Consider the following 23,656-nt stretch of genomic DNA (forward strand, 5'->3'; position numbering starts at 1 on the left):
CAGAACTACTAGGCATTTATGATGAAAGTACTTAACTAATTTAAGTGGCCCCAATATATAAGGAAGAACATAGAAATAGGAGACACGGATTTTAGAACAAAAAATATGACCAAATCAGGCGTCTTTTGACAGCTCAAAACGGTCTTAGAAAAAAAAAGGGAACACAATTTATCAGCGATTTCGTCTCTGATCCCTGAATCCCAATATCGTGGCACATCCACAATCTATGTCGGTCCTCCCGTCGGGTGGCAAATTTATGTAAAATCAATGCAACAAATAAAGAACGCTGTGATGGTAAATATCCGCGCCACGTCACAATTAGTGCGTATCCCGCTGGGCCGAACGCATTTTGTTATTTGCCAATCTATTCACGGGCCCGATACGCCGACCAAAAACGATTCATACAATTTTATACCCCTATTTTTTATATCGTCCATATAACTCCACCGCGACATGCAAGTGTGAGTCTATTCACTTCACAAATTGTATTTTTCGTTACACAAACTTTCAATAAAATTCTATAGACCCATGATTTCATGGCAAAATCAATTACAAATAAATGGATTGGTTTGACACATAACCTTATCAGACTAATGAAATAATTTAGTTGATTGACTAGCAATATAACACTTCTACTTCTAAGTGCTAAAATAATTCAAAGATCAGATTTACATGCGGTTAAAATGGTTTAATATTATTTGTGGTATATTTAGCGAAACACTTTTAGGCCGACAGATCCGATCCTGAATTAAGTCAAGCAGAAATACAAGATTGTTTCCGTTCAATAGGTCTAATCTCTCAGATGGGTATTCGTGCTGAAACGATCCTCTTTTATTGGCGTCTCTTTGTCGAAGTATTCGACATTTTCATCGGTTACTATACGAATTTTAGTTTAGGGTGGAACAACTAGGGGCTCCTAAATTCGATTTAGAACTTAGGGATCCGAATTCGAGTTCTAATTTTAGAGTTACGCTTGAGTGTCTTATTGGTTCGTTGATATAGGTACTTAGGTTGCAAAGATGCATAGTCAAGTTATTTATGTAGGAAATTGAATCAGAAGTTATTTTTTTTAAATAGAAACCACTTACGACCGCCTTCGGTCAAAGGATTAAGAGCTAGGAAAGTTGCAGCGTTCTCCTTAAGATCAACTGGCAGAAATTGCACTTAATACTTTGAGACTAGCTACCGCTCTTGCACTATCGGGACTCGCAGAACTGATACGTTTATTGGTGTACGAGACACAAGTTATCAACCAGTACCGATTTAAACTCGATTGAAACTTCTTGGACGAGAAACTTAATCTGTTCAGCAATCATCGCTGGGGACAACACACGCTTAATCTTGAGAGGGTCGAAGTTCGTATTAGCTACTCTGCTCGTAGAAAACTTTAAAATATAATATTGAACTATTTATTCACTGATGAAAAAGACAATGGTCATGAATGAACGAATAAGGAAATAGATGGTGAACTGTAATTTAAAAAGATACGTTTACGAACTCTGTTTACAATATCGGACCGTAACAGGAGAAAAAAACGTGATATATTCATTGTAAATATGCAACGAAAGCCGAAACCCGTTTCATATGCAACGAGTCGGAGGATCGCGTTCGTGGACGTCAGTTCCTTCCTAGCTACGTTCTTATCTGGACTATTGTTTATACGGAAGAAATTAAGCGAAGTGAAGAAAAATTTTGCCACACAATTTTCAATCTTATATCTGAGCCAATTAAAGACGATGTCGATAATGCGGGTGGTAGCAATAACAGGTTGTGATAGCGGACTTGGATGGGCGATAGCAGCTAGATCAGCTCGCGAAGGGCTGGTGACAGTAGCTGGCATGTACAATGGAGTTGATACGAAGGCAGCCGAGGGTTTAAAGAAGCTCTGCGTGCACCCTTGCTCACTAGATGTGACGAGTCCAGAAAGCATAGCAGGATTTCATGATTATGTGAAAAGCCTGCTGAATGAAAATCCTAATTACAGTAAGTCCTTTTTGTACACTTCGATATATATTTTATTTCCCAATCCCAGTTATATAAGGGAGCAACGAGTTGACTCAATTAAAGCAACTTTCGCCGATAGACAATTTAGAAATTAATATTCAGCGCGCGTTGTAAAAGTCCTCTAGTTGGTTTAGAATTTAATTAAATATTCGACTACTGAAACACTATTGGAATAAGTCCTATTTAGTTAAGAGCGTGTACGCTCGGCGCGCGATCTCAACTTTAGGTAATTCAATGCAAAAAACCGCGCAGACTAGCGTCGCGGCTGTGTGCGTGCCTATCATACTTCACGTATAGTCACACAAACCATTTTGATCCTTTCGAGTGGAATTGGTAGAACAAAAAATATATTGTTTAGTAAATAGTTAATAGCGGGAAAATAGTGTAAGTCTATGGATGTCTAAAATATAAAAGCATGAAAATAAGTCGTTAATACTTACACTCTTTTGCAAAAAAAACGGGCACCTATGAAAACCTTGGTTTTGAGGATTTTCTGTATATTACATACAATTTTCAACAGTACTAAATAGTCGACTGATGATTAATGACAATGTTAAGAGTTTCTGTATTTTAACCGATTTAAAAAAAAGAAAGGAGGAGGTTTCAATTAGATTGTTTTGTGATTGTTCTCAATTTGATTGTTCTCGATTTCCCAAAGACGCCTGGACCGATTTGAAAAATTGATTGTTTATATGAATGGTCCAGTCCATCCAGGCCGAAAAATTGTGGTCAAATAACAACAATTGCCGGAAAGCCAAATATTGGTGAAGAGCTTGGGTTTACCATTGCAAATAAAGTTTTAAGTTATCTATCCTATATGCTTCAAAAGTTATTCGAGATCAAAGGTCAAAATTTGGGTACATCCAAAATGAAAAAAAAAATATATAGCTCGATTGGTAACAGACATCTGCAATAAGTGATTTCTAGCCTAAGGAGTCCGCCATATTGGATTTAGACTCGCGACACATTTTTTTTCGAGTTATTCATAGCAAGCCCTTTCATTTGATACCCATATCGTAGGAATGCATTAAAAACATTTTTTTCTCCATCTTGGGTATACCGCCATATCGGATATAGAATCATACATTGTCATTAAAACTGAACATTCAAACAAAATTTCAACTCAATCGATAAAAAAAATATGCTTCAAAATTGAGCTTTAAATAAAATAGTAATGTATCAAGATTTGTTGGTCGCGCTTGAAATGTACTCTATTCTCGGTATCCACGGCAGAGGTTATTCACCCTACGCGATGTGACGGAGCGACACGTCCTCTCTGTGAAGCCTTGCGGCGGTCTGGTTTGAGTTGACTCGCGTGCAGCGTTTTATAGTAGTTTTTAAATAATTTATAAAAAAATAAAAACGAGAGATTAAATTTTAATATAAAGTTTATGTTTTAAAGAAAGAGTTATATTACTATAGTAAATAAATGTTATATTAAATTAAGTAAGATAGATAGGTAAAAAAAGCATTTGAAATTCACAATTTTTCACATTGTTAAAATATTTTTTTCTGAAAGATAGAGACCTAAATCAAAAAATGTTTTCAACTAACTATAGGCATGGGGATTTCGTCTATGAGTAAAAAAATAAATATGATTAGATTTGCCACTGTTTTCACATGAATTTAAGCTTCGAAATAGACGCTGAACGGGAATTTTATAAAACATCTGTTACGTTATAGGGGTTTTAAGTATTTAAACTACACAAATTGAAATTTATGTTCAATTAACTATATAGACAGTAAAATTACCTTGCGTTATTAAAAAATAACATAGTTATAGGATAAGCAGTTACTGAGAAACAGTGGTTTGAAAAGTACCATTTTAGGCCAAATGGCGCGCGGTTGACGTACACGCTCTTAAAAACTAATTAGTGAAATTGTGAAAAAGTTCAGTGTTACGACTATTATAAAAAAAAACCGAGATTCTGTATTTTTTGTTCTCCTACCCACATACAGGACTTATATTGTATTGTTTTCTATTTGTTCTTGTTTGTTTTATATTTGTCATCTTTCAGAGCTTCACGCTATTGTAAACAATGCTGGAGTGATGACAATAGGCGACTATGAGTGGCAAACCCCTGCTATGATTGAGAACACCGTAAACATCAACCTACTTGGTACCATGAAGGTTGTATCTGCGTTCCTGCCAGATCTTAGGAAGAGTGCTTTAGAGGTACCTACCTTTTTGATTTTTTAGATACTGGTCCATACCGATAGATTTCAACCTATTACAACAACACTAAAAGCCTTAAATAAAGGATCTAGTCATTCAACATTTGAAATTATAAAGAATTCAGATAGGTATTCAGGTCAGGCTATGACGATAGGCGGTGAACAGACACCTTCGTGTAAAGAGCTTTACATCTTATATAAAACAAAAATTGAGTCTATTTTAGTAACATCAATGTGAAAGAGATACTTACGTAAACAAAATAGAGGACTAAATATCGAAATCAAATAAGTTCGTAGAAGGTGCCTATTTTAGTATCTTTATACAGACGGGACTTCGCTTATAGGCGATATTATTACCTACACCCGAAATTCGTTCTACCGTATCCGAAATAACGGTGTCCGTGGCAACAAGTTAAAATTCATATTATTACGGCTTCCCGGAAACAGGTATTGTAATAACAACGACAGAAAATTTGATACCGTCCCAAATAATCGTGTGATTTCTAAGCAAACAAATGAAATAGGATTCTTTCTCAAAATTAAATTGACTTCGTAAACAATATTTTCTGTAGACACGTTCGTATTATTTTCTGGGCAACCGAAATGCGGAACATCGTAAGCCGACGAAATAATGTCAGCCTATAGGGAAAATATTTAATTTTATTTCTTGTTTAAAATGTTTAATTGAAAACATAAGCCTGGACTTATGAAATAAAATTAAATTGTTTCACGTTTCATTTTACTATGACAACAAGTAAACAATTGTATTTTTATATTGGGAAAATAAAGGCACTTTCCACCAGTAGTGTTACAAAAATACAATTTACTGACCATTTACCTACTGTAGTTCAATCTATCTGTGTAGTATACCTAATCTCTGCAATAACACGTCATCATCGTTCCCTGATAAAACAATGTAGCCTAGACAAGATCTCCTCCACATTATATTTTTACTCTTCTGCATTTCAGAACACGGGGTCACTAAAACCTCGTATTATTAACGTAGCAAGCCACTGCGGCTTGCAGCCGTTGCCCGGGTTTGGGCCGTACAGTGCCAGCAAGGCCGCCGTGCTGGCTTTAACGAGAGCTTTGAGGATGGAACACCGGAGACATGGCTTGAGTGCTGTAGCTTTTGTGCCAGGTAATTGCTTCCTGATGGAAATTATATTTATAGAAATAGATTTTAAGAAGTTTGTATGATGATTATCAGGATTAATAAGAATTTGATTAATACCCACCTAATATTAATAAATGCAACAGTTTGTACTTGTATTTTTAGATAGTTTATTTTTGACTTTTTTAACAATATTTTTAGATGATTATTGTTAGGTACCAATTATTATTTATAACCCTTATTTTTTTAAATTCCAGGAGGTTTTGTCGGCTCCAGCAACATAATTTCAAGCCAAGGAGCACAAGGAAGCACCATGCTCGAACATTTGAATGACAAGCAGAAATCTTTTTACGGCAAAAGAATCACAACGCTCACTAATTATCTCCAGTCAGCGACGGCTGATAACGCAGGATACGATTCTTTGAAGGACGAGAACATTATAGAGACATTCGTCAAAGCTTTAACGGATGATGATCCCAAAGAACTGTACAAAGTGGAGTCGTGGAGATACATGTTCTACTACAATCTATTCAAGTTGCCACTTCCAGAAGCCGCTATAGAATGGATTATGAAAAAGTTTCTTAATTTTCCTGAATAAATTAATGAAGGGAACACCTACTCACCTAGTGCCTTGAACTTATTCACAATAACGATTGTAAAATAAATGCTTAGAATAAATCTTTAATATGTTTTTTTTTCAAGTTGTTCGTCAAAATTACTTACAAAAATATTATCTAATTAAAATAATCCTAGCTAGATAATAATTACCGTACCTACCCCTTACATTGTCGCTATCAAAAAAGTGCCTACTACTTCGAAATAAAATAATTGTATGTATTTGAATGAGTAGACAGATACCACTACCAACTTCTCAACCGATTATCAAGGCACCGATATCCTAATTCCCTAACGGGTTCAAAGAAAAGGTTTACCTACGTATCGCTCCTGATAAACCCTTATCTTTTTACCTTCTTACTTGAAAATAACGTTCCCAGTGCGTAAGTTCAGTTTTGATTAACTTTAGAGACTTAAGTTGTATGTATGCTTATTGAGTGAATCGATTCACTGTCGCTGTCTACAGTAGCTCAGTATTTGGTTTAAAGTTTTGGTGTAAACTCTTTAATATTTCACAGCTGCAGAATATTTCTATACCTACCTAGTTTTTCTTCGAAACCGACAATTTACCTAAGTATCTCAGAGAATATAATAAATAGGTAATATCCCGAGAACCAAGTAAGTACTTATGGTATCACCCCAACACAGAGAGTCATTTGACCCTAAGAAGAGTTTTGGCCGAAGGGTGTCGTATATCGGAGGTTCCGAGGATGGCTACGCGACACCTCGCAGCGTAACAGGACGCCGACACTTTGGTGCATTAGTTTTAAGTTGTTTATGTAAAATATGTATTAGTATATGATTTAATGTTATAATATTTATGTATAGTATTTTCTATGGGCCTTTGTAGCCTGATTTAAACAAATAAATAAATAAATAAGACCGTAGACCGCACAGTAAAATTCCATAATACAAAGGCAACGATATTGTGCGGGGTTATTATTAAAGATTTCTCATTTATATTGACCGTCTAAGGGCGCCTTGCTTCTTTAGTCTACGGTAAACGGTCTTAAAAATTGAGTATCCAACATTATGAATTCTTTTAAAAAGCGGTAACATGACAGTTACGTGTCATTGTCATTTTCAAAATTGACATCAGTGGCATATTAAGTTTTGACAGATTTTGGAGATAGTATCGACTATTTTGAGAAATAACAATTTTATTCATATAATCCCCAATATACAGTGCAAAAATTAAAATAAAGTGTAAAAATAAACAGTTCTTAAAAACAGCGTGCATCTGAGTGCGAGGCACTCTAATTCTACTACAATGGATGTGTTGTTTGGGCCGAATTCGGTTGACGAACCGGTACGTAACCGTTTTTATACAATTTTATTGGTTTTATTTCAATTTATTATTCTTAATATAGTAATATTTACTATTTAGATTCAGTGCACAAATGCCTATTAAATAACGAAGATATGTATTACAGTTATAGGTTATATGCCATAATCTGAATCATAATCAGTGTCTTTGTATGAATTTTAAGCCAGGGCATATGTCAACATTCCAGTCTTTAGCATGAAATTCATACAAATACGTGGTCCACTCTCAAATAATGATTACCAAGGATTATCAAGAATTTGTCTTGATGCTATCATTGACTCTTACTTGTCAGATTGTTTTTTAACCATAAAAATAAAATATGTATACACCACCTAAAACTACCCACTGACTTAAAATATGTTTTCATCACAAAATAATTTAAAAGTTTGTTATCAGTTATATGTAAAAACTATTATTAACTACATTTACAGAGCCTACTCTACAAACTACAACGTAAAATCAAAGTGTTCAACACAAATGATCCTCTACCGAACAGAGGGTACAACCTGGTGGCCTGTGCCAGCAAGTATGGACTTGTTTTTGTTGCTTCTCCCGATGGCAACTTAACGGGTAAGTTATGTTTTGCATAACATTGTGAAACATTTTAATCATGCAATAATATTCAATATTTATTAAGTATGTCATAAAATAGCTGCTAAAGAGACAAACATTATCTCTAAAACCCATTATTTCATTTACCAAGTACGGTAGACTGCACATCAGTAGTAACTGTCATGCACCTTAACTCAATAGTAATAAGTACGATTTTCCTATAAAACTGTTACCACTGATCTGAGGTTGACTGTACTTTAAGGAAGCATGTTTAAAGTTTACAATTACTTATATCTTCAAAACATTATGATCCATTCCAATACCTTAACTTGAAATATTTCTGAGTAACGCCATATTATGTACTATTCAATCACACCAATCATAGTAAACGCTTTAAAGTATTATTTATCAAAACTTCTATCTACTATTTATATTTTTATTTTCAGTATACTACTTACAACAACTGATTGACAAGGAGAGTGAGCCGCAGCACATGACAATCAAACTACAAGAGAAGCCGACTCATATTGCTGCGAGTTGTGACCATGAAATGTTAGCCGTCACTGGAGGACAACTGCTGACTATTTACAAAATTACTGACTTTCAGAATCCGGTATAGTCTATGAGTTTTATGATTTATGTTTCTTTATGGCATAATTCTTTTATTAATCTTTTGTTGCATAATAGTATACCAACAACAAAAAATAATAGGCCTTCTTTTGTGGGAAAATCATCAAATGATCCCTCCCACTGTGGGTTAACAGAGTGTCAGACTCATACTGACTAAAACCCATGATGTCCCTTCTGAAGCCCTTTATATAGCAGGGCTGCGCTAACTCTTTTGAACAATCCTGCGGCATAAATAATAGGCCTGATGTAATTGTTTGATGTTAAATAAGAACATTTTATATAACTGGTCATTCGACAATATGTAAACATAAAGTTTGCACCATCTCTATTCCTTAGTAGCATATGAAAAAAAAAACTGATGGACTTCTGTGGTAGCACGCACTAGATAAAAAATCATTTAATCGCACCTAATTCTTGTTACATTATGACCTTTATAACAAATCCCCATTTTAATTTCAGAATGTATCACCAGCACTTACTCTGAGGTGTGATGTTAACCCGTCAACCTTTGTGTCAGCTTTACAATGGAATCCTTGCATCCCTGACACAATTGCCATAGCTTACTATGACGGCACCCTGCTAGTGTCACAAGTTAGCACTTCTCAAATCAAAAAAGTGCCATCTAAGGCGAGGTATGTATTTTTGTATAAATTATATAATCATTGTAATATGATTAAAATATATGTATTGAGGATGGTAAATAGTCGACACACTTTTAAAATGAAACTGCGAAAACACATCCATGGCAAGTTGGTAGAATCATTACAGTAGTTCATTTACAATGTGCAAAAAGTATTTTAAATAAATAAGTAAAAATTGTGCATAAATCAACTAGTTCTTGCCTTCTTGGTCAAATACAATGAGCTTGTGTTTTGGGTAAAAAGCAACTTACTAACTACAAACTATTGTTCCTACTTTTGTTTTCTAATGGATAGAACCCAATGAAACATTTTTTTCAACATACCCTTTTATTTTACAAACTTCCAAGCTACTTATATTGCCACCTAGTACTAATCTATTATTCTCTTTCATCAGATGCCTATGCTGGAGTCCTAAAGGCAAACAAATAGTGACAGGCAACAGCGATGGCACCCTTAGCCAGTACAAGCCGGATCTGACTCCAGCTAAGACCATTGCTGCACCCAACTTGATAGAAGGCGCCCCTGTAGAAGCATTGGCAGTCTACTGGATATCTACGTTTCAGTTTGCCGCTGTGTATAAGAATGCTACGGATAATAGCCGGCCAGGTATGTACCATAATGTATTCTTTCTTCTATTTATCTTTATACATTTCATATTTTTTTGATTAAAACTTTATGGCATGCTTTTTTTGCTGTCTCATTCATGCTGCACAGCACAATAATTTTGGAATTCCTTTATTAAATCGTGTTATACCTACATAATAACTAATACTGTGTGGGATAGTAGTTAATGTTATCTACTTTTTCTTGCAGCCGTTACCATCATAAATACGCCGAAAGCTGGGCAGGCTAGCTGTCAGAACTATGAAGATATATGCTACAGTATGGGGTCGAATAGACCTTGGTACTACTATTTGCTGGGCTTGGCACAATGGTAAGAACATAATTGAAACTCTGCTATCTACTTTCAGATAACATAAGAATTTTTAGTTAACCTCCTTATTGATGACTTATGGAAATGTTCTATGTACTTGGTATAAAAGTATCGTGGTGGCCTAGTGGGCAAAGAACCAACCTCTCGAGTATGAGGGCGCGAGTTCGATTCCAGGTCAGGCAAGTACCAATGCAACTTTTCTAAGTTTGTATGTACTTTCTAAGTATATCTTAGACACCAATGACTGTGTTTCGGATGGCACGTTAAACTGTAGGTCCCGGCTGTCATTGAACATCCTTGGCAGTCGTTACGGGTAGTCAGAAGCCAGTAAGTCTGACACCAGTCTAACCAAGGGGTATTGGGTTGCCCGGGTAACTGGGTTGAGGAGGTCAGGCAGGGCAGTCGCTCCTTGTAAAGCACTGGTACTCAGCTACATCCGGTTAGACTGGAAGCCGACCCCAACATAGTTTGGGAGAAAGGCTCGGAGGATGACTTGGTATAAAAGTATGGAGGTATATTGATACACTTTGTTTTTATAGGAATATAATAATGGCGTCTTCATCAAACGGCATGGAGATAGCATCCCTTGGATCAGCTGATGGAGCTAATTGGGTGCAGTGGTGCCAGGTAGAATATCCTACTAATTTTATAAATGTTAAAGAGCTAACGAAATGAGCTGCACACATGTAGATTCAGAGAATCAAGCCAGAATTAAAAAAATATAAGTTTTATCTGAGTGCAGGAAGCGGATGATAACGCGCGGGAAAGTACTGTTTTATTATCTAAACAGATTAGTTTCAATAGTAATTGAAAAGATATATTAGTCATTTTAAATAAATCATAATTTTCATGGATTTATATCTCTCATTGTTTAATTAAACTATCTGTTTTTAGCCTGATGAAGCAAGACCGGAACTGCCTCTGACTGATAAGAAACAGGAGAACTATCCAGTCGGATTGTGTATCGACACCTGCGCTGCGCACCAAATTCAATGGGGTTAGTACCTTTACAACCAGTTGAGAAAGTTTCAAGTTTAATCACACATATGTGGTGGTTATTATTATTTTTATTTTTTTGTTGTAGATTTGTTTTCAAAAATTAAGATAAGCCTTTAGAATCCGGAAAATGATTGCTTTTATTATGTTTTTCCACTTATATGTATAGCTTTTAAACATCGATGGCCTTACTACAAAAACTTTTAAACTGTTGGCACTTGTCTAAAAAAATTACAGATTATGACGTTGACATAAGGTGCATTTTGCAGCCACACATTTTTTTAACAACTGTTCAACAAATGTTTAAGTTTTTGTAGTTCGGCCATTACTCTCTTGCACGGAGCTAAAGAACAGATCATATAAAAATCAGATCTATAAAAAAAACATTTTTGCTGTAAGAGAGCCCCATCATATAGGTCCTTCATAGGACTGTTTTACTATCAGGTATACAGCACGTTCATGGTATACAGCTAAGAAACAGTCTGATAGCGAAGTCTGAGTTACAGCTTTTTTCGATTTAAATAAAACAATATAACCGTCTATTTCCTTCCATTTCAGATGAGAACACAACTCTCCCACACATGCCTCTCTTACACGTGGTGTCACAAAGTGGTCTGCTCACGATATTCAACGTCATTAACTTGAACAAACAAGCGGCTCAAGTGTGCTCGCCACCGCAGCAGATTGTATTGCCGGCTGCTGCTATGACTGCGTAAGGGCTTTTTTGTAAAGCTTTTTTTTACATAAGCTTCAGCATGCGGTTTCACCTACGTCATCATCCTCCGAGCCTTTTCCCAACCATGTTGGGGTCGACTTCCAGTCTAACCGGATTCAGCTGAGTACCAGTGCTTTACAAGAAGCGACTGCCTATCTGACCTGATAGCGGTTTCACCTACGTCCTGATACATAAGCTACGTTACTGCAAAGTGTCATGAAAATCCGTTTGCGTGTAAATAAGTAACAAACACACACACACAAAATTTCCCTTTGCAATGTTATCGTTATTTATTTAATGAATTTACCTATTTATTTATACATTTATGTCGGTCGAAATATGGTTTCACACTGCCGAAACATGTTTGGGTCCAAACCAGTCAAGAGTTTAGAGAAAAGAAACATACATGCTGATTGACGCTGTCGAAAATATCAATTTAATTTGCAATGTGAAATTCGATCGTTATCAAACACCTGATATAATAAGTAAATGATTGAATGACTATGTTTATACAGCTCAATCCCCGGAGAGGCACCGCCGCAAGCTGCGCCGGCGCCGACGCCCGCGCCCGCCCCTGCGCCTGTGGCTGTACCTCTCGCTCAACCTAAAGTAAGTAAAATCCTAAGTAAAAATATGTATTTGTTAAAAAAGTTAGAACAGGCCTCCTTTGACACATAAGTATTCAATTGATTTGATGTCCAATGCTTGTTGGCGATTTAAAATTTTATAGTCCAGGATTTTTCAATATGTTTTCCTTCATCTTTAATCAGGCATTGTTGTCCAAGATATAATTAGAAAAAAAAATGTATTGGAAATTGATTTTGACACAAAAAAACTTCCTGCTTAGTTCTATGAAAGTCTCTGGCCCTATAAAGTATTTTGGAAAAATACCTTTTTTACAATACAAATAATGATATTGTAATAATTTCAGCCTCAAGTAATACAGCCTCAAGTACAGTCGATGCCAGCGCAGCCACAAGGACCCCCACCACAGTACAACATACTGAACCAACCGAAACCGCCCAGAGTACAGGCTCAGACTCAACTGTTTTCTGCAGGTAAATTATATTGCTGGTGCTGCTGGTTAAAAACTAGACTGTATTATATGTATCTCTACAAAGTTATAAAAGTGGAAGTGTCGGTATGTAATAAATATAATGTACTTAATTAAAGAATAAAAATATGTCTCTTCTATTCCACGGAAAGTAAAGTATATAAAACATTTATTTGTTCAATTTGACGTGTATTCTAAGGGTCTTCTAACTAAAATACTATAAGTATCAAAACAGCAGAGATATTTTACTTGAACATTTATTTACCGTTATATTTTATTTCAGCGCCACAACAACTGGAACAGAAACCAACGCCGGTAGATATTAAGCCATCACCTATAGCTCAGTTGCAAGCTACAGTGGTAAGTCACATTTTTTTGCATATAATCCTAAAAATTGGGTTGCCCAGATGATGACTGGGTTGAGGATGACAGATAAGCAGTTACTCCACGTAAAAAACTGCTAGATTGATATATGTATGTAGTTGTAAAAGTTGTTAAAGGCTATGCAGATGCTTAATCGTACCTCTACGTAATTTTAGCGCATTCATTTATATAAAAAACTGTTTCCCGCAGCTTTGCTGTAAGTAGTAGAAACTACTTTTCCTATCTTGATAAACTATAGCCCATAATAGGGAAGATTTTTTTCAAATAGGTTCAGGAATTTCGGAGCTTTCGGTAAACAAACACTCAAACAACCCTAAACTATAATTACCTTGATACTTCTTTCAGGCACAAACACCCGCAGCGCCCAAACTGACGCCAGCACAAATACAAGAAAATGCCGCATTAAAAGCCGAACAAGAGAAGATCAACGAAATGAAAGCCAATCAGGAACTCAAGAATATGCTCGTCAAAGAAGTTAATGACTTCCAAATGGAGCTCTATAAGTTTATGGTGAAGACTAGAGAAACTCAGGCTAAGGTGAGTTGAATAAATGGACCTCTTTTCAGTGCATTTTTATGGATGAGAGAAATATTTCTTTTATACTTTGTTTTTTTTTCTTTTATATTGAACCAAAAATCCAAGGGTGAACTCAATCATAAGGTGAAATGCCTACGAAATTACAAAGCGGCAATTTGACAACTGAAAAATGCTTCGGTTATCGTTGTAGGTAAATGGTGCCACTCACGGTAAATATGACGAAAATGAAGCTCACATAAACCGTATTGCACCATATTCTTGTATTATGATCATAAGTAATTGTTTAATTACCATCATCAAACTAGTTGAGTATCTTCCACACTGGATGCTTACAGCTTCCCTATTAAAAAAAAAACGTCAACATATAAAAACTTATATTTTTTCATCAGTTACAACGCGACATAGACTCAATCAACGCCAGTTTCAACTACAACTCTCAAGACGCGGAACAACTAAGAAAGGAATGCTCTTCCGATGAATTGCGCAACGCCATCGCGCAACTCAAGCTGGAGCTCGTTCGCGCATGCGCTGTAGTCGCTGAGGCGAGAACGCATGCTGAGTAAGTTGTTTCGTCTTTATGACTTTTTTTGTATTCTTTGGATGTCAGTTGTGTATAGTAAATATCTTTGATTATATAAATGAAAATAAGTTATAAAATACACTTACTGTGAATATATGATAACAGATTTTATATTTACTGGTTTATCTGAATCTAATGGGTATGTAATAGGAGACATTTTTTCCTCCGAAATTCTAGAAAATTGTAGCAAAATGCAGAACTGTGTAATCTGTCAGTTAATGCAGAAGAGCACATCTGATCAAAATACGGGCAATTTAGAATCACATTTGGACAAACATAATGTCCAATGTCAAATTGGCTAATAATGGAATGAACGATGATGGTTTCTTCATGTAATGAACAAGGTTTTATATGTTAGTACATGTAAAATAATCATCTCAAAAACAATGTATTTCTTTCAGAGCAAAGGATAGTCACCAATGGACTCAAGCGGATCCTCTAACAACGAAACGAGTAGCATCTGTGAAGAAACTCGCGTATTACGTACAAAACCAACTCGAACAAGCTCAGAAGTCCCTCGACTATAAGTGGAACGAAGCTGTATTGAGGGATTCACAGTCTAACAAGTAAGTTTTGGAGATCTATGTAAACTTGACAAAAGTAAATATATCCCTACTAATATTATAAATGCGAAAGTAACTCTGTCTGTCTGTCTATTACTTTTTCACGTCTAAACCACTGAACTCATTTTAATAAAATTTGGTACAGAGATAGAGTTGACCTTGAGAAAGAACATAGGACAGTTTTAATCCCGAACATTTGAAGAATTCTCTTGGAAACGTGATATAACCGAACTCTTCACGCTCGAAGCCGCGAGCAGAAGCTAGTTGATAATGCTTGCTATGAAATTGTAAAGAAAAATAATGTATGACAATCTTCAATTAGTACACAATCATTGTACATGCAGGGAATACACACTAATATTCATTACATAGGTACCTACTTTCTAAAATTGTTTCAATATTACGTCGTATTTTTGTCATTACTGCAAATAATCATACAGATCGAACGTAAGACATATTATGTAGAATACTGTTTATTATATTACACATTAAAATTACTCAATGTTGTTGTTTTTCAACAGGTCAGGTCCACACATGATACGTCCAGTCCTAGATGACGTATACCAGCCTCTAGTCAAACAACAAGAGATATTAAGTCGACAGCAAGCTGTATTACGTACACTGAGGAATACGCTCAACGAGTGTGACGTCACACCTATGTTCAAATCCACTTCGCTGCTGAGAAACACGCCGTTCAGGAACAAGTAAGTGTTAAACTAATTTAGACTTTAATGCAATAGATATAAGAACTATCTCCTCTAGCAAAAACCAGTTAACAAAAGATACTAAGTCAACAATTAGAGGTTATAACAACATAGACTTTAATGCTATTGCTATAAGAACTAGTTTATCTAATGAAGGAGAGAAAGACGTTCTTCTATTTCTTTGGTAATAAGTAGGTTAATAGGTTTGATGTTAGACTAATATACACCTTATGTCCCTATCAATAAGAACTACCCAATCATAAACCGAGGTGATAGAACCATAAAGCTATCGACGAATTTTTTGATACTCTGATTAATTGATTAATTTCTCCCAAGAAAGAACAACCCGTTCTTCTTTCATCTTACTTTCGCAGTAACTTTTCACGAATCAATTTCACAGGGATCCTCTCTCAAAACTTACAAAGAATATTCTAAACATGAGTTTGGATACAAACGACGGTAAGAAGAAGGAGTCACTACTTACAGCGCAGAAACTCGATGCATTAAGAGATATGCTTTCAAACCATAAGACGGTGAAAATCAAGCCTGTGAACGTAGAAATGAGACAGCATTTAGCAACAATGAGAATGAATTATGAAAAGAGTTTGAAAGAAAAAGTTCAAACGGAGAAGGAAGTTGTCAAAACTGAGCCTGAGGTAGAAATTAAGCCTGTGATTAAACAAGGTAATTTGTGTTTCTTGTATTTTAAGTTAGCGGTAGAAAAATCTAAATACATAATGCTCAAAATAAAATTGACAACATAGTGAATTCAATAATTCACAATGAAATAATGGGTAACTCATGTCACTTTATTAATTTGAATGTATGTCGTTACTTAGCTTTCGCCAGAGGTTTTACCCGCGTACTTTGGTAACTGCTTTTTGCACCCAGTTAAGAAGTACCTTACTACAACCTTCCTCGATATATTGGCTATCTGGCACTGAAATGATTTTTCTAATCATACCAACAGGCTTTCAAGCTTATTAGTATAGATTTTTACATATTATAAAAAATTAACATATTTTTTCTTCACAGTGCAACCTCAACCATTTGTAGCACCTAAAATGGAGCCGAAAGTAGAGCCTAAGCCGGAGCCGTTCAAGCCGTCGCCTATCAACGTGCCGTCGTTCACGCCCGTCGGTGGCATGAAGCCTACTGTACCGGGACTGGCTAGTGTGGCCCGAACACTGTTTTCTGAAGGTATTTAGACTTAGTTACTATTTGTATATTCATTCATGCTTACAATAGAATGAAGAATGCATAATAATAGGGATAGTGAAAAAGGTTGAGTCACAATTCCTCTTTAGACAAAACTGTCGCACTGTGAAGCATTGGCAGTAACTACCATACAGTGAATTACGAATCTTTTGCGTCGTAAACCCAAGAACTGAGTGTATTCGTCATTTCTTAAGAGAGTAGATTGTTATTCATTGACATTTCTTGATATAACCCCTCCCGCTGTGGATGCAGTGTTTCTATTCTATTCTATTGTGGATGCAGTGTGGGGAAGTGTCAGAGTCTTACTGACTAGAACCCACCATGTTCCTTCTTGATCGCTTTATATACCAGTGCCGCGGTAACTCTTTCGAACAATCCCGCTGCAGCTAAAATTCACAAACAAATTAATGTACTTGGTAACGAGTTTTTGGACAGCTTAACTACATCTACATCTTTATTTTATTTATTTATTTATTCATAATTTTCGTAGTTTTCTTTAATCAGAATATTATTACTATTATTTTATTGCAGAACCTAAATCCGAGCCACCGAAGCCACAGCCTCAAGCGGCACCCTTAAAGCCCGTAACACCAGCGTTCAGTTTCTCAAGCACCCCCGCTTCAGCAGACACGAGAAGCGTCCTCAAAGACTTACTACAGAATAAACAAGCTAAGAACGATGCTAACACCTTCATGGGACAACCTATTTGTTCTCCTACTTCTTTTGCATGTAAGTTTCTATCTAAAAATAAACCGTCGTACCACAAAAACTTTTAAACATCTGTTGAACACTTGTCTAAAAAAGTTTGGCTACAAAATGGACCTTATTTCAACGTCATTATCTGATATTTTTTTAAACAAGTTTTCAACAGACTTTAAAAGTTTTTGTGGTACGACGGTAATATTTAAAAAAGTAAATTTAAGAATTTTGGCTTTCTGATTCTACTGTGTGCTTGCGACTAATGTGATAAAAGCTGTTTAGTATGCATGCATGCAAGTCATCTGTTTCTTCGTGAAATGGAAAGTAATGGGATATTCCACTGATTTTAGTTACAACAACAGCAGCAACATCAACCCCGGCGCCAACACTATTCACGAGCAAACCCGTAGGAGATAACATGTTCAGTAAATTCCAACCACAGACATTTGTACAAGATTCTAAACCGCAGGCTTTTGCTCCGGAACCTAAAACTCAAGCATTCACTGAACCGAAGCTACCAGCCTTCTCAGCTGAGCCAAAGCCTTTCGCAGAAAATAAACTAGCCACTTCGATATTCAGCAGTCCAAAATCAAGCGAAACTGGGGAGCCTGAAGCTGAAACTAAAACTGTATCTCTTAAACCTAAGACTGATAAACTGACAAATTTGTTCGCTTTGAAGACTTCTACTCCTATTGCTAGTCCAATTGTACCTGATGTTTTGAAGACTACGAGTGTTAAGACTGATGCAAGTAAACCTGCTGAGAAAGAGAAATCTAAGGAGAATGTTCCGCAGAAAGTAGAGCCTAAAGTAGTACTAAAGCCGGCTAGTGATAACAAAGAAGCATCTAAGCCATTACCTCTGCAAACTGCAAACAAAACTTCTATATTTGGTACAGCGCCACAACCAGTTTCAGAAACAACTGCCTCTACTCCCAGTAAGTTTTTGATAATTTAGTTTGATAGTGTAATTTTTTTTTCTTATATTTCAATGTCTCATAAAAATTAAATTTTCCTTTAAAGGTGAGTCCCAAAAACCCGTGGAACCAAAATCGGAAACTAAAGCAGAACCAGTGAAAGTACCAGAAAAATCTGAGGAAAAAACATCGTCCAATATATCGTCTATATTCGGCGCAGTCAATCTTGCGGCTTCTGCAGGTATCATATCATTTTTTTCCTTACTAGATAACAATTTATTGCATCTTATCAATTTTCTTTTACTATATTATGTTTTAATTGCAGATAACAAATCACAACCTAGTACTCCTACGACTGAACAAACAGCACCGAAACCAGACTCTGGAAAAGAATTAGAAACAACTACATCAGTGAAACCTTCACTTTTCTCTGCTACAACTACTGCAAGTCCTTCTGCGGCGTCAGTATTCGGAGCGGCTGTGACGTCACAAGCAAAGCCTGCGTCACCAGCCACGTCGATATTTTCCTCAGGAGCTCAACCATCACCAACGCCTCCCTCTGTCTTTGGAACATCATCCCAAGGATCGATATTCGGAAACACGTCACCAACGGCTACAACAGCAGCTTCAGTATTTGGTTCTACTGCTCAATCGGTATTCAGTAGTGCAGCCAATGCAACGAAACCCTCAGTGTTCAGTACTCCAGCACCAGCAACTCCTGAAGCGCCTCCGTCACCTCAATCAGTGTTTGGTTCAACAACAGCCCCAGCAACAACACAGGCGGGATCAATATTTGGTTCAACTTTCGGTCAAACGCCTGCTTTTGGTGCAACTACTACATCAGCACCGTCGTCTCCAACATCAGTGTTCGGAGCTTCGACTACGTCACCAGTCTTCGGTACAACGCCGACCACACAAGCGTCGGTTTTCGGTGCAGCAACGACTACAACGCAATCTGTTTTTGGATCACCAACTCCTGCTACTACACAATCGTCTATATTCGGCAGTGCGACGCCTACTACTCCAAGCGCTTTCACGTCGACGACTACCCCATCTTCTGGTGCACAGAGTATATTTGCTTCGGCGACTACGACAAAACCGTCAGTATTTAGTGGTGCTGGGTCTTCCGTTTTTGGGTCAGCATCGCCTAACACCGGGCCTTCTGTATTCGGTGCCCCTTCAACTCAAGCATCAGTATTTGGGGCGACAACTGCTACAACTCAGTCTTCGGTATTTGGGTCGCCAACGCCTACTTCGCAAGCTTCGGTATTCGGCAGTGCACCGACAACGCAAGCGTCGGTATTCGGCTCTCAGCCCGCTACGACGACTCAGAGCTCTATATTTGGGGGCGGTGAAGCTAACATGTTTGCGGCTGCTAGCATATCTACTACGAGCGCACCTTCGCCGACTACTGGCGGCAGTATATTTGGGGGTGGAAGGTAAGAGACAATTTACATGAATTTACAATTAACTTCAAATAACCCCTTCTGTTACATCCTTTCTATCGTCCCACTGCTGGGCACAGGCCTCTCACACGGAGAAGGATTGAGCATTAATCACCACGCTTGCTCAATGCGGGTTGGTGATTTCAGACTTTATAGTCCAGGTTTCCTCAAATGAACCCCTTGAAATCAGCCATTTATTTCATGCGAATTCAATGCTTATACAGTAGTGTAGAGATGCTCACTTAGAAGGGATAAAGTTATTGGAATTCACCTATACTGTTCCTGTATCAATATACGGTTAGTGTAAAACTAATTTATTCTTATGTACTTGTAGCAGTTCGCCAGGCTCAGTATTCGGCGGTGGGAGCACCAATGTATTCGGCGGTAAGGCAACATTCGGCCAGACTAATTCGTCGGCGGCCGCGATTTTCGGCGGTGGTGGCGCCACGGCATTCGGTCAACAGAAGCCAGCTACCAACTTCTGGTCTGGTGGCAGTGGTAATACTGAAGGGGGATTTGGATCTACTGGATTTGGTGATTATTTCTCTTTCTTGTTAGTTGTAATTAGATTTTGGGAATAAATTTTTACCGAGACCAACAGAATTGAGAAGGACTAGAAGAAGAAAGCCTTTTGTTTGTGGATATAGATCGATAGAGATAGAGATACATAAACCTTAAACTCATTTCTAAATCTCCAAATACATATATAGGTATAATTTCTTCCTAAATACCCTCTCTACCCTCGGTTATATTTCTGGAAGAAATGAAAATTTTGAAAAATGCAAAATATCAAAAACTCGACTAAATAATATCATTCAAGATTCTTACATTTGCCTTTATAAATCCATATCACAAAATAATTTACATAACATCAACTTTAATAGGCCAAACAGCAACAACGCAAGCTTCATCAATATTCGGCAACACGACGGGCGGTAGTTTCAGCACTCCATCTCCAACAGGCCAGGCGTTTGGTAGTCCACAAGCACCGGCGTTCGGCGGTGGTGACAAACCGTCTGTTTTCGGATCGCCACAGCAATCCGGTGAGTGTATGTATTATGTATATCGATGATATTGTTTCAGGTTTTATATAGGTGCACAAAATTGTTGTCAATTTTTTTTGTCTTAACGGATAATCCTACTTCCTACTTATATCCTACTTATATTATGAATGTGAAAGTTTGTGAGAATGTATGTTTGTTATTCAATCACGCAAAAACGGCTGGACCGATTTGATTGAATTTTGGTATGTAGATAGGTGATACCCTGGATTAACACATAGGCTACTTTTTATCAACACACCACGCGGGCGAAGCCGTTGGCGGAAGCTAGTAAGTATATAAAATTGTTGGTATCGTTTCTTTTGTTAACGGATAATGTCAGATAACATTTCGTGCAATAATATTCAACCATCATTTACTAATATGTGAATAAAGTAATATAGCGGAGTTTTTGAGAGGACCCTAAAAGATTTTCTTTGCCTCTTTGAATCACAATGATAAAGCTATACAGTTTATTCATAGTATAATCATAAAAGTTCTAAAATTACAATTTTTTATTTAATGAATCTCTTCTCTCAGGCTTTTTACTATGAAAATATATTAATCATCTAAAATTACCATTTCTGATGTATATTATTTTGATTTTCTTTTTATTCCTAGCACCCGCGTTCGGTGGTTCCGCGTCCTTTGGTGCTAAGCCCCTATTTGGGCAGCCTTCTGGCTTCGGATCGCCGCCAAGCGGAGGAGGTTTCGGCTCATCGTTCGGTGGTTTCAACAAGAGTCCCGGAGGTGGCTTTGGGGCACCGGCTGCTTTTGGGGGCGGAGCTACCTTTGGAGGGGCGGCCTTTGGTAGCACATCTCCTGGGAAAATGTTTGGAGCTGCACAACCTAGTAAGTGTGAATTTATATTGTGTCATTTTATTTTATTCATCATGGGACAATAAACAGCTACAATATAAATGTTACAATAGTTACGAATAATTAAACAATATTGCAGCCCACTACATTATCCACATATAAGCAAAAATATGGTTATAATGGGTGCCGCTAGAATGGCCATACTAGTCATCAACAGAACTAAGGATATTTTTTACGGTACGGTAGAAAATAAAGAAAAATGTGATCGTAAACCGATAGTGCAGGATCTCAAAAAATTGCAGGCTACAAAAGCAGGCTGTTATAAACTAAAGATTTTTAGACAAGTATAACTTTGACTTGTCTGTCTTGTGTGTGAACATGTGAACTGATTTAGACTTTTTTTCTTGTTTAAAAGGTGAATTACTCGCAATAAAATTATATAAATATACGTTATGTATCAACTTGCAGCAGGTTTCGGTCAACCGACACAATCCAACGCTACGTTCGAGAGCTTAGCGACACAGAACACGCTGACATTCGGCAATCTCGCGCAACAGGCGCAGGCGCCTCAACCACAAGCACCTAGCTTCAACACGTGAGTTTATATACACAGTATCTATACTACTTTACCACTATTGTACCTTCTAATGTCTGCTCGTGATAAATTATTACCTTTTTAGAGAGTTATATCCGTTTTCACTAACAATCTCTTAACGTTTCCCTAATTCACTCACGTCACTTAGAATACGGGCTCCCCCAATAATAAAGGTTATAAGGGATACTTAAACTTTGGTGAGAACGAAATTCGTATTAAGTGTTCCCTAAAGACTCTTAAATGAGCATAAGTCGTTTATTTTATCGAGCAACGAGAACCCAACTTTTCCATATATCAAACCATATTGTAGTCTGAAAATTCATCGAAATATAAATCGCGGCACGTACGATTTGAAATACTCGTTGCGTCCGAATATTACAGTGTTAAATGCCCTGAGGATGTTCATATGTTTTTAGGTTAATGTTTTAATTAAAATATGTATGTCAACAGGTCCCCATCTTTTACTGGTTGGCGAGGCTGAGGATTACTCAACAAGAAAAGGAGCAAACAACGAAAAGTATAGTGCTCTTAGGACAGAAAAATGCTATAAAATAAAAAAGAATAGTTTTAGTGCCAATATTGTTTGTAATGGTATTTAATGTTTATAGCGGATCATTGTAATCGATTTTGCATTAATGAATGATATTATGATAATAAAGCTTGTAACCAGTTTATTTTTGTATTCTATTTATTTATGAGTGGTGCGCCTCGCTGGTCGCATCACATATGTCGGAATCACTTGTTGCCGACATAGTAACAGCTAATAAACTTACCATGTATCTGAGTCGTGTCCAAGCACTAGGAAAACCTATCAAGATGTCGTATGCTAAGATACCGCTGTCTGTAAAAGCGCTTAATGAAATGCTTCTAATATGAGAGTCTATAAAAACAGGTCAAGTTCCTTGTTAATAAGGCTATCCTCACAATGACTGCAGAGTATGCGTATTCCGAAGTTATGGAAGAACCTGTAAAGGATTTTTTAGTCATAGTCAAACCAATGATGCATCTCTCGCAAATAAAAAGAAAGATTTGCAATTAAAAAACTTTGCCCAAGAGTAATTCTCACTACCATCTTCTTGCATCTTCATCAAATCTAGTACCAATAAATTCTTTAATTCGATCGCGAGTTGAACCGATGGACTAGTTAAAGTTGATTCGTTAGTGCGACTTCGATGTCCGGATGCGAACTGTGCCATCTCACGGTTTGTTACCGACTTATCCTGAATGTATAATGAGTCCGAGCAAAGTTTAGAAAAACTTCGTCCGTTGAATAACTTCTGCATGTTCTACTTCTACTAATGAGACATTCCAATTGTTGAGAAAGCCAGCGTGCATTTAATTTTCGTTGCGACCTATTTTAATACACTATTTTCTTCAAGGCTCCGAAAGCAGCTAGATGCT

At 36.9% G+C, this 23,656-nt stretch overlaps 2 protein-coding genes across 3 annotated transcripts; both read left to right on the forward strand.

Moving 5' to 3' along the window:
• The first annotated feature begins 1,626 nt into the window (after positions 1-1,626).
• On the forward strand, positions 1,627-5,965 carry Sro (shroud). Its single transcript, XM_021336496.3, has 4 exons — positions 1,627-1,983; positions 4,023-4,180; positions 5,149-5,320; positions 5,551-5,965. Exons 1-4 carry the CDS (start codon positions 1,737-1,739, stop codon positions 5,889-5,891), a joined length of 918 nt encoding a protein of 305 aa, XP_021192171.3. The 5' UTR covers positions 1,627-1,736; the 3' UTR covers positions 5,892-5,965.
• A 1,039-nt stretch (positions 5,966-7,004) lies between these two features.
• LOC110376679 (nuclear pore complex protein Nup214) lies at positions 7,005-22,929 on the forward strand. Of its 2 annotated transcripts, none has more exons than XM_064038367.1 (27): positions 7,005-7,217; positions 7,667-7,805; positions 8,234-8,400; positions 8,877-9,049; positions 9,453-9,664; positions 9,872-9,992; positions 10,532-10,619; positions 10,887-10,989; positions 11,547-11,700; positions 12,219-12,312; positions 12,635-12,761; positions 13,041-13,117; positions 13,487-13,678; positions 14,068-14,237; positions 14,660-14,824; positions 15,343-15,525; positions 15,926-16,209; positions 16,561-16,725; positions 17,275-17,472; positions 17,793-18,377; positions 18,463-18,597; positions 18,682-19,795; positions 20,136-20,335; positions 20,686-20,850; positions 21,463-21,693; positions 22,129-22,255; positions 22,706-22,929. In XM_064038367.1, exons 1-27 carry the CDS (start codon positions 7,179-7,181, stop codon positions 22,734-22,736), a joined length of 5,439 nt encoding a protein of 1,812 aa, XP_063894437.1. In that variant the 5' UTR covers positions 7,005-7,178; the 3' UTR covers positions 22,737-22,929. The 2 variants fall into 2 exon arrangements, with proteins under 2 accessions (XP_063894437.1, XP_063894438.1); XM_064038368.1 differs by having other exon boundaries at positions 20,686-20,844.
• Positions 22,930-23,656: the final 727 nt, after the last annotated feature.

Source organism: Helicoverpa armigera, chromosome 2 (genome assembly GCF_030705265.1).
Source record: "Helicoverpa armigera isolate CAAS_96S chromosome 2, ASM3070526v1, whole genome shotgun sequence".
In the NCBI taxonomy this organism is placed as follows: domain Eukaryota; kingdom Metazoa; phylum Arthropoda; class Insecta; order Lepidoptera; family Noctuidae; genus Helicoverpa; species Helicoverpa armigera.

What these genes read in the sequence shown, in the direction of transcription:
- Sro (XM_021336496.3), top strand. Translation starts at nt 1,737, where the DNA reads ATGTCGATAATGCGGGTGGTAGCAATAACAGGTTGTGATAGCGGACTT. An exon ending in GAATGAAAATCCTAATTACA is followed by an intron (nt 1,984 to 4,022) that starts GTAAGTCCTTTT and finishes GTCATCTTTCAG; the next exon opens with AGCTTCACGCTATTGTAAAC. An exon ending in TTAGGAAGAGTGCTTTAGAG is followed by an intron (nt 4,181 to 5,148) that starts GTACCTACCTTT and finishes TCTGCATTTCAG; the next exon opens with AACACGGGGTCACTAAAACC.
- LOC110376679 (XM_064038367.1), top strand. Translation starts at nt 7,179, where the DNA reads ATGGATGTGTTGTTTGGGCCGAATTCGGTTGACGAACCG. An exon ending in TTGCTGGGCTTGGCACAATG is followed by an intron (nt 9,993 to 10,531) that starts GTAAGAACATAA and finishes TTGTTTTTATAG; the next exon opens with GAATATAATAATGGCGTCTT. An exon ending in CCGAACACTGTTTTCTGAAG is followed by an intron (nt 16,726 to 17,274) that starts GTATTTAGACTT and finishes ATTTTATTGCAG; the next exon opens with AACCTAAATCCGAGCCACCG.